Source organism: Pteropus medius, unplaced genomic scaffold (assembly GCF_902729225.1).
Source record: "Pteropus medius unplaced genomic scaffold, Ma_sr-lr_union100, whole genome shotgun sequence".
Taxonomy (NCBI): domain Eukaryota; kingdom Metazoa; phylum Chordata; class Mammalia; order Chiroptera; family Pteropodidae; genus Pteropus; species Pteropus medius.
Genome location: NW_024346667.1, coordinates 893,891 through 906,944, shown reverse-complemented (window position 1 = coordinate 906,944; position 13,054 = coordinate 893,891). Strand labels below are relative to the sequence as shown.

The 13,054-nt window shown below is 45.6% G+C and overlaps 1 protein-coding gene across 1 annotated transcript in view; it reads left to right on the top strand.

Moving 5' to 3' along the window:
* SETD7 (SET domain containing 7, histone lysine methyltransferase) overlaps positions 1-12,262 on the top strand; it is a 37,573-nt gene extending 25,311 nt beyond the window's left edge. The window contains exons 5-8 of the mRNA XM_039875808.1: positions 2,016-2,097; positions 4,421-4,538; positions 7,126-7,283; positions 11,120-12,262. Coding sequence (XP_039731742.1) covers positions 2,016-2,097; positions 4,421-4,538; positions 7,126-7,283; positions 11,120-11,300 — 539 coding nt within the window. The 3' untranslated portion in view covers positions 11,301-12,262. The remainder of the gene's footprint in view (positions 1-2,015; positions 2,098-4,420; positions 4,539-7,125; positions 7,284-11,119) is intronic.
* The last annotated feature ends 792 nt before the right edge of the window (positions 12,263-13,054 follow it).

Below are 13,054 nucleotides of genomic sequence, written 5' to 3'. Positions count from 1 at the left end.
AAAAAAAAAAAAATCCAAAACGCTAATTTGAAAAGATATATGTACCTCGTGTTCATTGCAGCATTATTTACAATAGCCAAGATATGGAAGCAACCTATGTGACCATCGATATACGGTTGGATATAGAAGATGTGGTGCATATACACAATGGAGTATTACTCGGCCACGAAAAGAAATGAAATCTCACCATTTGTGACAGCATGGATGGACCTAGAGAGAGCATTATGCTAAGTGAAATAAGTCAGACAGAGAAAGAAAAATACGCGTGGTCTCCTATGTGAAATCTAAGGAACAAAATAAAGACGGAACAGAAACAGACTCATAGAAACAGAGAACTGGCGGTTGCCAGGTGGGAGGGGCATCGTGGGGCTGTGCAGAAAAGGTGGAGGGGTTAAGAAGTACAAACGGGTAGTTACAGAACAGTCACAGGGATGTGAGATACAGCGTAGGGAATACAGTCGATAACATTGTAATAACGATGGATAGGGCCAGGTGGGATCGTTTTGTAAACTATGTAAATGTCTAACCACTATACGGTACACCTGAAACTAATATAAAATAATATTGAATGTCAACTCTCATGGAAAAATAAATAAATAAATAGATAAGTGAGCGAGTAAATAAATAAATAAATAAATGGAAGAAAGCCAATCCCCATTAAAAAGTGTGGCTTTTTTCCCTCCTTTGAGCGAACCTCCTTTAATGGGGTGTGTGCTGGTCCGTTCCCAGTGCTCTCGGATGCACGCCACGGCCTTTCCCTGCCCTCCTGCTACTGCGGGGCACTCTGCCCCTTGCAGACTCCTGCGCCTCTGGCTTCTGTCTGGGTTTGGCCACAGGGAGGCACTGGCCAGGGACACGAGAGGGAAGGGAGAAGGCCTCTCGCGTCCAGCAGCATCTCCAGCAGTGGCCTGTGTCCTGATTCCATGTCCCACCCGGAGGGTCCCCATGGATCCAGCTTCCCCAGGCTACCCTGGCTGAAGAGCTCCAGGAACCCCGGCTCCGCCTTTGTCCCTCTGGCTTTGGGGTGTGTCTTCCTGCCCTTGCCAGTATCTGGGCTCCTCGCTGCCCCATCTGCCTTCTCAGCTCTTCCATCTTCTGTGTCACCAATTCCCCGAATTTAATTCTCTCTTTCCGAATTACTCAGATGATCTGTTTCCTGGTTAGACACTGACTGACAAATATATATGTGTATGTATATATATATAAAGAGAGAGAGAGAGAACCTGGTACCCGCTGGGAACCGCTGAGGAACTGCTTAATGGCATTATTTGTGAGGCCCTCGTGCCTACAGTAATCGACTTTGCAGGAGCGAGCCCTCCAGTCCTGAAGTGCGTTTCCTCTTAGCCTTCGGAGCCGCTGTCTTTCCACTGTGCCCTCGGAGGACCCTCCTAGGCCAGCCCTTTGCAGGGAACCAATGTTATCCTAGGACGGTTGTTGATTCTAGGACTCTATTTCTGGAATAAATTACTAATTGGCTTTTGAATCACTTTAATAGAAATAGGATGACTTTGTAAATGCTTGATCAAAAGCAGTTCTGTTCTTCATCCTGGTGAGGCCGAATGTTTGTTTTGGGAGAAAGAGAACAATCGCTGAGCTGGGTGGTTGGATTCTACAGACTGCGTCTCATGTGACGAAAACCACAAGAAAAATTTTAAAGCCGCTATCCAATCTGATCTGACCGGAGAGATCTCAAAATTTCATGACAAAGCATTTTCTTGATTAAAAATTTTAATTACACAAGCACCTTTTAAACCATTTGAATAAAGAAAATTCAAAAGAAAAATTAGAATTTTAAGGGATACTTCTGACAGCTGTTCGTTAAGACCTGAAACTAAAACTCTCAAGGGCAAATCTAAAAACTGTCCTCTTATTTTGAAGAATTTTATTCTAGCTTGGTATAACTTGAATAATATGTTTCATTATTTAACTCTTCCCGGTCCCATGGATGGAGAGAAATGTTTTAAATGCTTTTTCCTAACTCTGTACGAGAACTGAGAGTTTCGTTTGCTTTTCAGGTTCAGTGTACCACTTTGACAAGTCAACTTCATCCTGCATTTCTACCCATGCTCTTCTTCCAGATCCATACGAATCAGAGAGGTAATTTTCTCCTTGTGGTTTTAATAGCACTGTTTGTGTGAGGGTAAATAACCCTGGCGGTGGGAACTCATGGTCCTCTGTGGCTCTCTGCTCAGGCTGAGTTCCTGACCAGAAAAAAATATATCCTTATATTTTCAGGAAGGATGTTTTTATTCTCATATAGAACCTGCCCCTGTAAGAGAGTTTCTCTACTGAGAAGGCACAGAACAGCCTGTGTGTCAGTTCTACAATGAAACCTCTGCAGAGGGAAGCAGTCGGGCCAGGCAGCCAGCTATGCCCTGCCTGGTGTCCCCTTTCTTGGGGCTCTGGTGCCACAGTTTGTACTGCAGATACATGCTGGCCTCTAAGGGAGTACGTCACACTCTGTAAAGCTCTAGCCTGGGCAGGGACCAGAATGCCTTCTTGTCTACTCAGCCCAGCGGAGGGGGTTTGGAACACAAGACAATTTATTCACGAAGGGAGAACAGGAGTGAAGCGAAGAAAATATAAAAAGCGTAAAAACATTCCAGCTTATAAATTACAAGTGTCTGATTCCATAAGCCCACTCCCAGAGTGTCAAGTCCTGTTCCATTTCCTATCTTATCTAAACTCAGCTCCTGATTCTCGGTGTGGCTCCTCCGGTACCCTGCCTGGGGTTCTTATTCCCTAGCAACCGGCCTATTGATGAGTAAGAGACCATCTGCAGGTGGTTTTCTCTTGGCCTCACTCTTTGTAAGCCTGGCTTACAAAGCATGGCTTTTGTTCGCTTACTGTTCAGCTCTTATCTGAAAAATAGGCCCCTTCCCTGGTTTAACTGACAAGGTTGGTCCCCCAATGTCACAATGAGTAAATAGTCTCTTTCTTGACACAAGGCTTTGGCCCCTTTCGAAAGGGAATGGTTTAGTCTCTTGTTAGTCCCGAAACACTGTGTATAGCATCACTGTATGTATCAGTCTTTTTTGTTACTGTGGCTGTGATGATGCTGCATAACCATATCCTCAAAACTATCAGTGGTTTACGAAGGCAAACCTTTTATTTTACGGTCATAGTTCTGTCCGTTGGCTGAGGTTCAGCCACTTCTGACTGGGCTCATCCCGGCTCAGCTGGAGTAGGCCGGACTCCAGGTTTCAAGTTGGGTTCGAGTCTGTTTCACAGATCTTCATTCCAAAACTCAGGCTAAAGGAGCAACGGCCCGTTGGGCCACCTTCTTGTCGAGATGAATGGAAACTCAGGAGGTGCCTGGCAGAAACTCGCCATGCCCCTTAACGCCTGAGACCTGGCACTCAGTCACTCTGCCCACATTCTAACAGCAAAGCAGATCATACAGCCGAGCCCCAAGTCATTCAGGCAGGGATGTATCCTCTGCCAGCTCTGAGGAAACACCACAAGGTCACATGGCAAAGTGGCAGGATGTATGATTCTATCACGTGGGGGGAATAAAGAGTTGGAAGCAATAATTCAGTCTTCCACTCCATAAAACAAGCATAAGATCTATGTAATAAAAATTACAGATGACCACTTCCAGCAGAGGGGTGACATCACAGTGCCCGAAGAACTGAAATAGTTCTTGGTACAGCAGGTACTCTTTTTAAATCCAGTTCAATAATCATGAGTGCTGTTTGCTTATAAAATAAGTGGTTGCAAACTTTTTCTGTACAGAGCTATATAGTAAAAATTTTAGGCTTTGTGGGTCTCTATTGCAACTACTCGACTCCTCCTTCATAATATTGAAGCTGTCATAGACAATACTAAACAAATAGTCTGTGTGGCTGTGTTCCAATAAAACTTTATTTACAAAGATGGGCTGCAGTCAGATTTGGCCCCTCAGCCTCCATTAGCTGACCTGTTAAAAACTCCTTTGTTGGGCAGTGCTTACTGGATGGGTTTTATGAATCACTTGTCACTCTTTCATGCAAAAGATTCATCTTGGGGCTTAATTAAAACAATCTTACCCTCCTATTTTGGCACGGACATACTTAGGTATAGTTTTAAGTAGCTTTGGAAGATGTTTTATTTGTCCAAGAAGACAGTGAAATTGATTTTAACTAAAAACATAAAAAAATCTTTAAACTTTGTATCAAGCACTGAGCTGCTTTATGAATGTATTGTAATAACCCCGTTTTTAGAGAGCAAATTTTAAATACCACTCTTAAAAGAGACATAAGTACCAGTTCTTCAGTTTCCAGTGCCAAAATATTTAACTTTTCTTCCTTTCTTCCTTCCTCATTGGATTATTATGAACTGATGTTTTGGATTCAGTAGCCGTAATGATATTTTGGTGGTTGATGTGAATAGTGACATACCAAATTTAAAGAATCGTTATTTGACTCTTTTTGCCATTTAGGGTTTATGTCGCTGAATCTCTCATTTCCAGTGCTGGAGAAGGACTGTTTTCAAAGGTAGCCGTGGGACCTAGTACTGTTATGTCTTTTTATAATGGAGTCCGAATTACACACCAAGAGGTGAGTGGAGCAGAGTGGAAAATCAACTCGATTAAAGGGCTTTGTTTCACACCCTTAATTTTCTCACAAGTCCCTTTACTTAAGTATTCACTGGAAATGTAAAGGAACAAACAGATACGCTTTTCTGTAAAATTGGATATTGTCTTATGGCAATCTTCAGAGTGTCCGACGAGAGCCTGCTTCGCTTCCTGGTCATAGGTGGCCCTTTTTCGACATACCCTCACGTGACAGGAGGGATGAGGGAGCTCTCTGCTGTCTCTTTTATAAGGGCACTAATCCCATTCGTGAGGGCTCCACCTGCCCTTGTGACTTAATTACTTTCCAAAGGCCCCACCTCCGAATACCATCCCAATGGGGATTAGGTTCCGGCATATGAACTTTTGAGGGACACAAACGTTCACTCGATAGCAGATGTTTTTTTCCTTATTTTGAGCCTTAAAATGATTTTTTTAAGTTCCACAACTATTTCACAGAAAGTAGAAGGGTGCTTTCAATGAGACTTTGTGCAAGACTACACCTCATATCTGAAAAATTGAGATCCAATTGAATTCTGTCAATAACGAATTTCTGAGTGCTTTATAAGGAGACCCCTACTTCTGTCTGTGCAAAAGCTATACAGCTGCCTACATCTATCCAGGAAGGGTTTTATTCCAAAAAATAATTAAAAGCGAAGGCGTTGAATCACCTCTTGCCTTTGAGACACCATCTTCGATATATTTCCCAGATTTCATAATTTTGTCTTCTTTCTTCACAATTAACTTCCTTAAGTGTCTGCTTAAGTTCCAAAAGCTCAGTGCTTTGGGCGTAGCTTGCACGCTCCGCCCAGTCTGACTCGTGCTGAGTGTGTGGGGTTCACACTTACCACTGTGCCCCACGTTCATGTCTTCGCTTTTCAGTTACCACCATGGAATGATAAGTGGGGGTCATGCATGAAATAATGAAGTTATTGCACATTCAAAGCAGCCTCACAAAGACGAGCTGTGGTCTGGCACACCGTGTCCCCTGGTGGTGGCCAGACCACTGTATCAGCAACCCTGAAAGTCCCAGAAATGCACCATGTGAAAGGTGGCTCGGGATAGCGATACGCAATTTACTTATTAAAATACCTCACAGTTAAGGAAGCCGAAACCCAGAGAGGTTAAACGATTTGCCCAAGGTCACAGATGTAGTAACTCGCAGAGCTCCAGCAGGGTTTCCCATAGCAGAATCTGGCTCTGTGCTGACACTCGCTATGCTGTTCTGTGCACATGAATGAGACAACCTCCCTGTCCTCATGAAATCATATTCTGCCGGGGAGATAAGAAAACACGCTACTCATGGCAGCACGAGGTAGATGGCACCAAGTGCCTTATGTCAGTATCGCATGACAGGTCTGGAATGTTATGATCCATAAAGATTTTCTCCACTTTCATCCTTGCTATATCCCTCCACCTAGAACAGCAGGCACTCAATAAATGTCTCCTGAATGAACCTCAGATACGAATGACAGCTTAAATGTAATTTAGGGGCGGGAGCCTCAGGATACCTCTGAGAGTCAACGGTTCTGTGATCTTCGTTGCTCTGAAAGGCTGCTCTGCTGGTATCAACAAATCCTGGGGTGTGGTTTGGAGTGTGGGGTTTGGAGAAGGGCAGGCTGTTGGTTGCACTGGGTAGCGAGTCTGTCCTGCTGTAGGAAAAAAGCACCCTAGTAATCGGTGACTCTGTGCTGGTCACAGTGATTGCCCCCGTGCGACAAAGACGTGCGACTTCCCTGGAGTGCAGTTTGGCATTCCTGAGATTTCTGGTTCCACTTGATGTTCTTCCTTTTGCTTTTCTTTTGCCTCCTCTTCCTCACTGTAGGGATTCAAGGAATTTGGGGCTGATCAAAAAAAAAAAAAGAGATGACCACAAGAAGCAGTAGCACAGAGCGAGCTTCGGGTGGGGCTTGGGCAGGGTTGCTTGAGAGGGGACATCCTCTTAGCATAGACCATGCAGAGGTTTGTGGCACTGAGCCATCATCTAACGGGAAGGAGGCCAGGGAGCTCCTGAGAGAGGGATGAGGGTGGGGCCTACACATCTAGCTGACAGCGAGCGTGGTGAGGAGTCTCTGCGCCAGAGAACCCCAAGGAACAGCAGCCGTCTGGGGTCTTGGCCATCCTGGGTTTATCCTACCTATTGCTAACAGATGGGGAGCGAGGTGTGTCCCTTGAAAGCAGGCTCTGAAGAGCTAAAATTCGGCTTTGTTTGGGCTATTTAAAAAAACAATTGGATGTGTAAAACTTCAAATTTGGTGCTGGCTGGGCTTTTGAGGTCTCAGCCTGCAGGGAAGAAATAAACAACCTAGGGACATCTGGTTACATTTTTGAGTGTCTTTGTAAGGGACTTCAATCCTTTTCTTCATATAAGACAAGGAAAAATCATAAATCAGTAGTATGTTGAGCTGCCTGGTGGTGGCCACAGGCGCCATCCGCAGCTGTGGGATGCCTTAGGCTCTTTTCATGTTTGTGAGACTCAAACCATGAAGTTTCAGGACAAATGAGTTAATATATCTGATGTCCTTTGAGCTTTTGGGAGAAAGGTCCTCTCTGACACTCTGTTATTTTTGCAGGTTGACAGCAGAGACTGGGCCCTTAATGGGAACACCCTCTCCCTTGATGAAGAAACGGTCATTGACGTGCCTGAGCCCTACAACCACGTGTCCAAGTACTGTGCCTCTTTGGGACACAAGGCAAATCACTCCTTTACTCCAAACTGTATCTACGACATGTAAGTGTGGCACCTAGCCTTTGCTGGGCGGATCTGCGCCTCGGGGCCCTGAGATGGAGGAGGGCATGAGACAGGTGTTATGCTGCCGGTCCCTCAGAAATATCCAAAAGCCCCTTGCCAGGGGCCTCACGGGCATGACTTGAAACTTAGAATGTAAACAGCCCGCTCTTTGGCAGGCTAACAAATGGAAAAGTGCTTCAAAGAGTAGAAATGCTCTGGCAATACTATACTTTGTGGTTGCTACTTCACTGTGGCTTTTTTGTCCTTCGGTTGCCTCATTCTGGAAAATTAAGGATAGTGATATTTGAAATAATGGTAAAAATTGAAATTACTCTGCATCACGGAGATTAGGGAACCCCTTTTCTGATGTGAAAGGAAGGAGGAAAACAAAATCCTAATCGCGGGGCATGCAGTCTCAGTGTTGGAAAAGACCTATAAAATCAGAGAATCCCTATTATTTGACAACAGAGAGAAATGAGGTAGTGACACGGGCCGCCACGTGGATGAGCCTTGAGAACATTCTGCCAAGTGCAAGAAGCCAGTCTCAACGGAACACTAATAAGAATTGTCCACGACAGCCAGATTCATAGAGACGGACTGTAGATCAGTGGCCGCCTACTGCTGGGGGCACCTGGGGGAGATGGGGGTCGACGGCCCATGAGTGTGGGGTTTCTACTGAGGGCAACGCGAGATTCTAAAATTAGGTTTTGGTTGCCCCCAACATCACTGAATTGTTCACTTTAAAAACGGGTGAATTTTATGATAGATGAATTGCATCTCCACACAGCTGTTGTTTTTAAAGTTCGCATCATCCTACCTCCGTCCTGGAACTCGAACCTCCCTTTCCAACCGCTAGTTAAACCTCGTCTTGGAAACCCCCAGTGATGGGGAGCCTACTGTTATCCGCAGAGGGGGTGTCTGGACAAACTGAAATAGATATCATGAAATTAGCTTTTGGGCTCTGATGATTAGAAACTTTTTTTATCGAACCCAAATGGGTTTCTCTGTAACATCCGGTCCTAGGTAGCTCCCTTCAATCGCTCTTCCACATGGTAGTCCTACAAATATTTTAGTAGTTTTCATGTGCCCCTGAATGTTCGCTTCCCAAAATCAGCACCTGACTAAAGGATACAGTTGGGATTCTTTGTCCTATCTCATTGCTGCCCTTGGCTCAGCCTGAGAATGCCAGTTCGTCCAGGAAGCCGTGTGCAGCCGTGTCCACTCGGCTGTAGCTTGCAGTCCCTCAGTCCTCTAGCTTGTTAACATAAGCAGGAGAAGATCATGTGCATTCAATCTGTAGGGATATTGCCCGGATTTAACTGTCCCTTCTTGCCTCCCTGAGATGGCTTAAAAATTATTCTGGCAGTGACTTGCTCTCCTTGGCCGTCGGTCACAAGTACTCAAGCTACAACTTCTGTTTAAAGGGCGGGTAGAAATGGCAAAGGACGTGTGTCACGTGAAACGAAACGGACACCGTTATTAACTCCAAGGCTTTCGTAGCCGATGTGAATCAGGCCAGAGCCTCATTCTGAGCTGCACACAGCTTAACAGCAACCCTTTAAAGCAGGGGCGATGGACGATGATAAACGCGACTTAGACGGCTGTTTTAAAACAAATCAGTTCAGTGATTTCACTGCAAGACGTGATTCTTCTCACCAAAAAGAAGGGAGCACAGGAGACAAGAAAAGGAACCATTTGTGAAAAATCAAGTTCCTGTCCTGTTCAGGGTTATTTTTTCAACGTGACCAATTAGTTATTTGGGGCAATGGGAAGACTACCTGAAGAATAACCAGATATAAAATGCAGATACCAATTCAGAGCATTCGTTTGTTTCTAAAATCATCGGTATCGTCATGCACTCCCAACATAAACGAACCAACACCTCTGTAAACTGTTATAACTGTCGTCAGGTACAAGATGCCGCAGGGACAAACAGTCAAGAGCTACTTTCCTACATGTAAATATAGGTAACGTGTTGACAAGGAGCCAGACCACGGGGTGCAGAGTTTTGGTTTGACAGCTAATACTGCAGCTAATGTTTGCCACGCACTTACTCTAAGCTGGTGAGGTGCTAACGGCCTCGCGGGCATCACCTCACGCAGTCCTTCCAGGACCTTCGTGGGGCATCTCCTGGCTCCATCCCAGGTCACAGACGGGAAATGCAGGTCTCTCAGTCAAGGGGGTCACGTGTTCCTAACTGCCGCGTCTTAGCACCGCCCTCAGGAGCAACACCTGAAACTGAGTTCTTCCTTTTCAGTCTGTTCATCTTCTGCTCTCTGAAAATAATGATCATGAGCAGGAAAATGAAAATACGAGAGGATTATAAGAGAAGTCTTGGGGTTCTCATGGGATTTTTTTTTCTTTCTGTGTACCAGAAGATTAACTAGAGCTCTATTTCAGGAGTGTTATTTTTTAACGAAATATTTTAATTTAAAGACAAAGAATCGTGATTTTAATAAGGAATTCCTGAGCCCCTGGTCCAGGGCTCGCCTCTGCGACGGAGCCCAGCCTGAGAATTCTGTGCACGTGAATGTTCTCACACACGCACAGGCACTCGGCATAGCAGCTGAGATTCGTTGAGTCCTCACGTTGTGCCAGGCGCTGTGTGAGGTGCTTTATTTACGTGACCCTGTGTTGTCACAACGACAACTCTTGTCCGATAAGGATTACTACTAGCGTTACGATTTTGCAGATGAGGAGAGTGAAATTTCCAAGAGGGCGCCGTAATCATGGGCGGAACCAGGGCTCACATTAAAGTCTCTGACCCCAGCTCAAGTCTGCTTTCCAGGAAAAGTGACCCTGGGGAGGGTGGACACAGAGGCCCCTGGAGTAAGGACAACGTTGTTCCTTTTAACCCCATGTGAAGATGTCCCCAAGCCACAGACATACTCCTTTCCCACCACCGATAGAGGGAACCAGCCAAGGACTTGACTCACTCCCCGTAAGCCAGTGTCCTTTGGGCCGGAAACTTTTCCTTTGGTGTCTCAATGCCCTTTGTTAGAAATGTGACAATACATGAATGAGACTGATTTGACCAGGTGCATATGAAAACAAAGCACATTTCTTTCTGGCCATCCCATGCATGTACCTTTTTGGGGTTTGGGCAGCTGTGAGGTAGCTGAGTCCACTACTTGTTTGCTTCCTGTCTCTGTGAAGGGAGCTGGGCAGGTGAGCCGGGCTGGGAGCCTTTGGCAGAGGATCATAGCACAGTGACCGCCCTGCCTGTTTCTGAGAGGACTCCTTACAGGAGGAGAGGATGCTTCACGGGGAAAAGTAAAGAAGCGAGTTGGCAGTGAGGTCAAGACTCTTCCCTCTTGGAGAGAAATCTCCATCTACGTTTCTGCTGGGAAAGGTCACCTCTGCCATCTGTATGGGGCGGAATACGGTGCCTTTCGCTTTTGTACATCCACAAGGCTCTTCTTACAACTCCAGAATCGCCCTTCCCCCCAGGTACAGCCACGTGGGTGATCCCATGCGGCAGGCCAGGTGAGCTGCATGCTGACAGGCAGCTGGATCTGATTTCTCATTAAGGACAGCATTTTGTCATTGACCATGATTGTTTGTTTACACATACAGAGTGCCAAATATGCTCACAAAGGCAGGTAGAGCATGCTTTTTAAAACTTTAATGTATCTATGAATCACCTGAGGGTATCGTTAAAATGCAGGTGTCAGTCCAGCAGGTCTGGGGTGGGGCTGAGCCTCCCCGTTAGCACACGCTGAGGACGTAGCCACCGTGTCAGGGACGAGCCCGGGGGTGATTCCTGCATCAGCCCCCCTCCCCCAGTCTTCGCCCCTCACCTACCTGGGAATGACTGTGCGCATCTCCCCGTCTAGGTTTGTCCACCCCCGCTTTGGGCCCATCAAATGCATCCGCACCCTCCGAGCTGTGGAGGCCAATGAGGAGCTCACTGTGGCCTACGGCTATGACCACAGCCCCCCAGGGAAGAGCGGGCCGGAAGCGCCCGAGTGGTACCAGGTGGAGCTGAAGGCCTTCCAGGCCGCCCAGCGGAAGTGAAGGACCTGGCTCTGGGCTCCGGAGACCCGGAGTGGAAACTTGGATCTATGCACTACGTTTATCCGACAACGGGACAACCAGGGACTGCTCGCGCTGTGACATCACTTCCTCTCACTCCGCCTTCGCAACGACTTTCTCGCATACTAACTAGGTTTGACTGGATTACTCATGCCAGATTTAAAATTAGCTAGCCTTGCAGCAGCGTCCTACTGAGAGGTATTGCCGAGCACTTGACATAAGACAGCGTGATATTCTTGGGTGGTTCACATCTAAATCTGGACCACACTGAGATGCCAAATGATTAGACTGAAAAAGGGAAAGGGAGTTTTTCAGTCATTTTTAGTCAGTGGTTTTTCCATGATGGTTTTTTTTTTTTCCCCCCCTACGGCCAATGCAAAGTGTGTTGTTATCACACTTGCAGATGTGCCGTATGGAGGAGAGAATTACTACATTTTTATTCTCTGAATGTAGTAAAATTTGCCTTCTAACCTTTGATCTGTATCTTGCAATAGAATGGCTTTGTTTTTTTTTTCCTAGCGCACAGAACCCTACTCTTTCAGCCCTTTCCACCCCTCAGTCCTCCTCTCTATCTTAGATACCTTGGACAGGAGAAAACTTCCCAGTGGACTTTGCATCAGTGCCAGTGTGTAGGTCTCTCTGGCTCTTTCTATATCATTGTTTCATTATTACGTCCTACTATAAAGAACCGGCTCGTAGAGCTGGTGTATTATTATAGAATTCTTATTCTCGCATGTAAACAAAGATATCTTTGCTTTAAGATGTGAAAAGACAGAGTTTACTTCGTTTGCATTAAGTTATGGAAGAGTTGTAATATATACTTTAAGGAAGGAGAGAGGGAACTTAGTATTTCTAAGCAGTAACTGTGGCAACTTTGCAATACCTTCAATAGTGCTAGTAATTTTTTTCTCCTGGCATACACATTAAATGTACATAACAGAGCAGTCTGGCTTGTGGCACAGTGCATTGAATTCAAAAGTTAAATAGCAAACTTGAATTCTAACACAGAATTCACAAGTTTGTTTTTGTTTTTGTTTTTTTTTTTACAATCGCTACTGTTAAGAGAGACATACTGATCACTAGGTACAAATCGAACCTTAATGCTAAAACTCTTCATCATTGTAATTTCAAAGCACTTATCTGCTTCAGAGCATTGTGAATTAAGAATAACACCTGTATAGTTTAAAAGCAATGATATCAATAGCATTTCAGCCATTTTGCAAGCCATATATAATCCCAGCTGCAGAAATAAGGAGAAAAGCCCTGTTTTTAGTTTAGCTGATTAGATATGTAACATTACTGGGATTGCTCTGAATGAATTCTGAGAGTTTGGGATTTGGGGAAGCACCCTCACCACATACCAAAGCTGTGTCTTCTTTAGATGCCTGGATGAGGCAACTGGAAGCTCTGGGGAGCAGCAGCTGCTCTGACCTGCAGCTGTCAAGGGCAGCACCTGTTGCCTGAGCCAGTTCGGTCTTGAAAGCTAAAGTCTTCCAAGCTGTAGCCTGCAGTGAGCTCTGGCTAGTAGAGAAGGCTTGCTGGGAGTGGGAAAAGAGTAAAACAGGCAGAAAAAAAGGGTTTGATATTTCTTGTCAATTACATATTGCTCTTAGGAAGAATTTAACAGAAGTGTTTGATTGACGGCTGCCCACAACTTTCCGTCCAGGCGGCCCCTGGGCACAGGATTCAGCCCTCAAGGCGGTGACAAAGGCAGCGCTTCTCTCTTTCACAAGGCC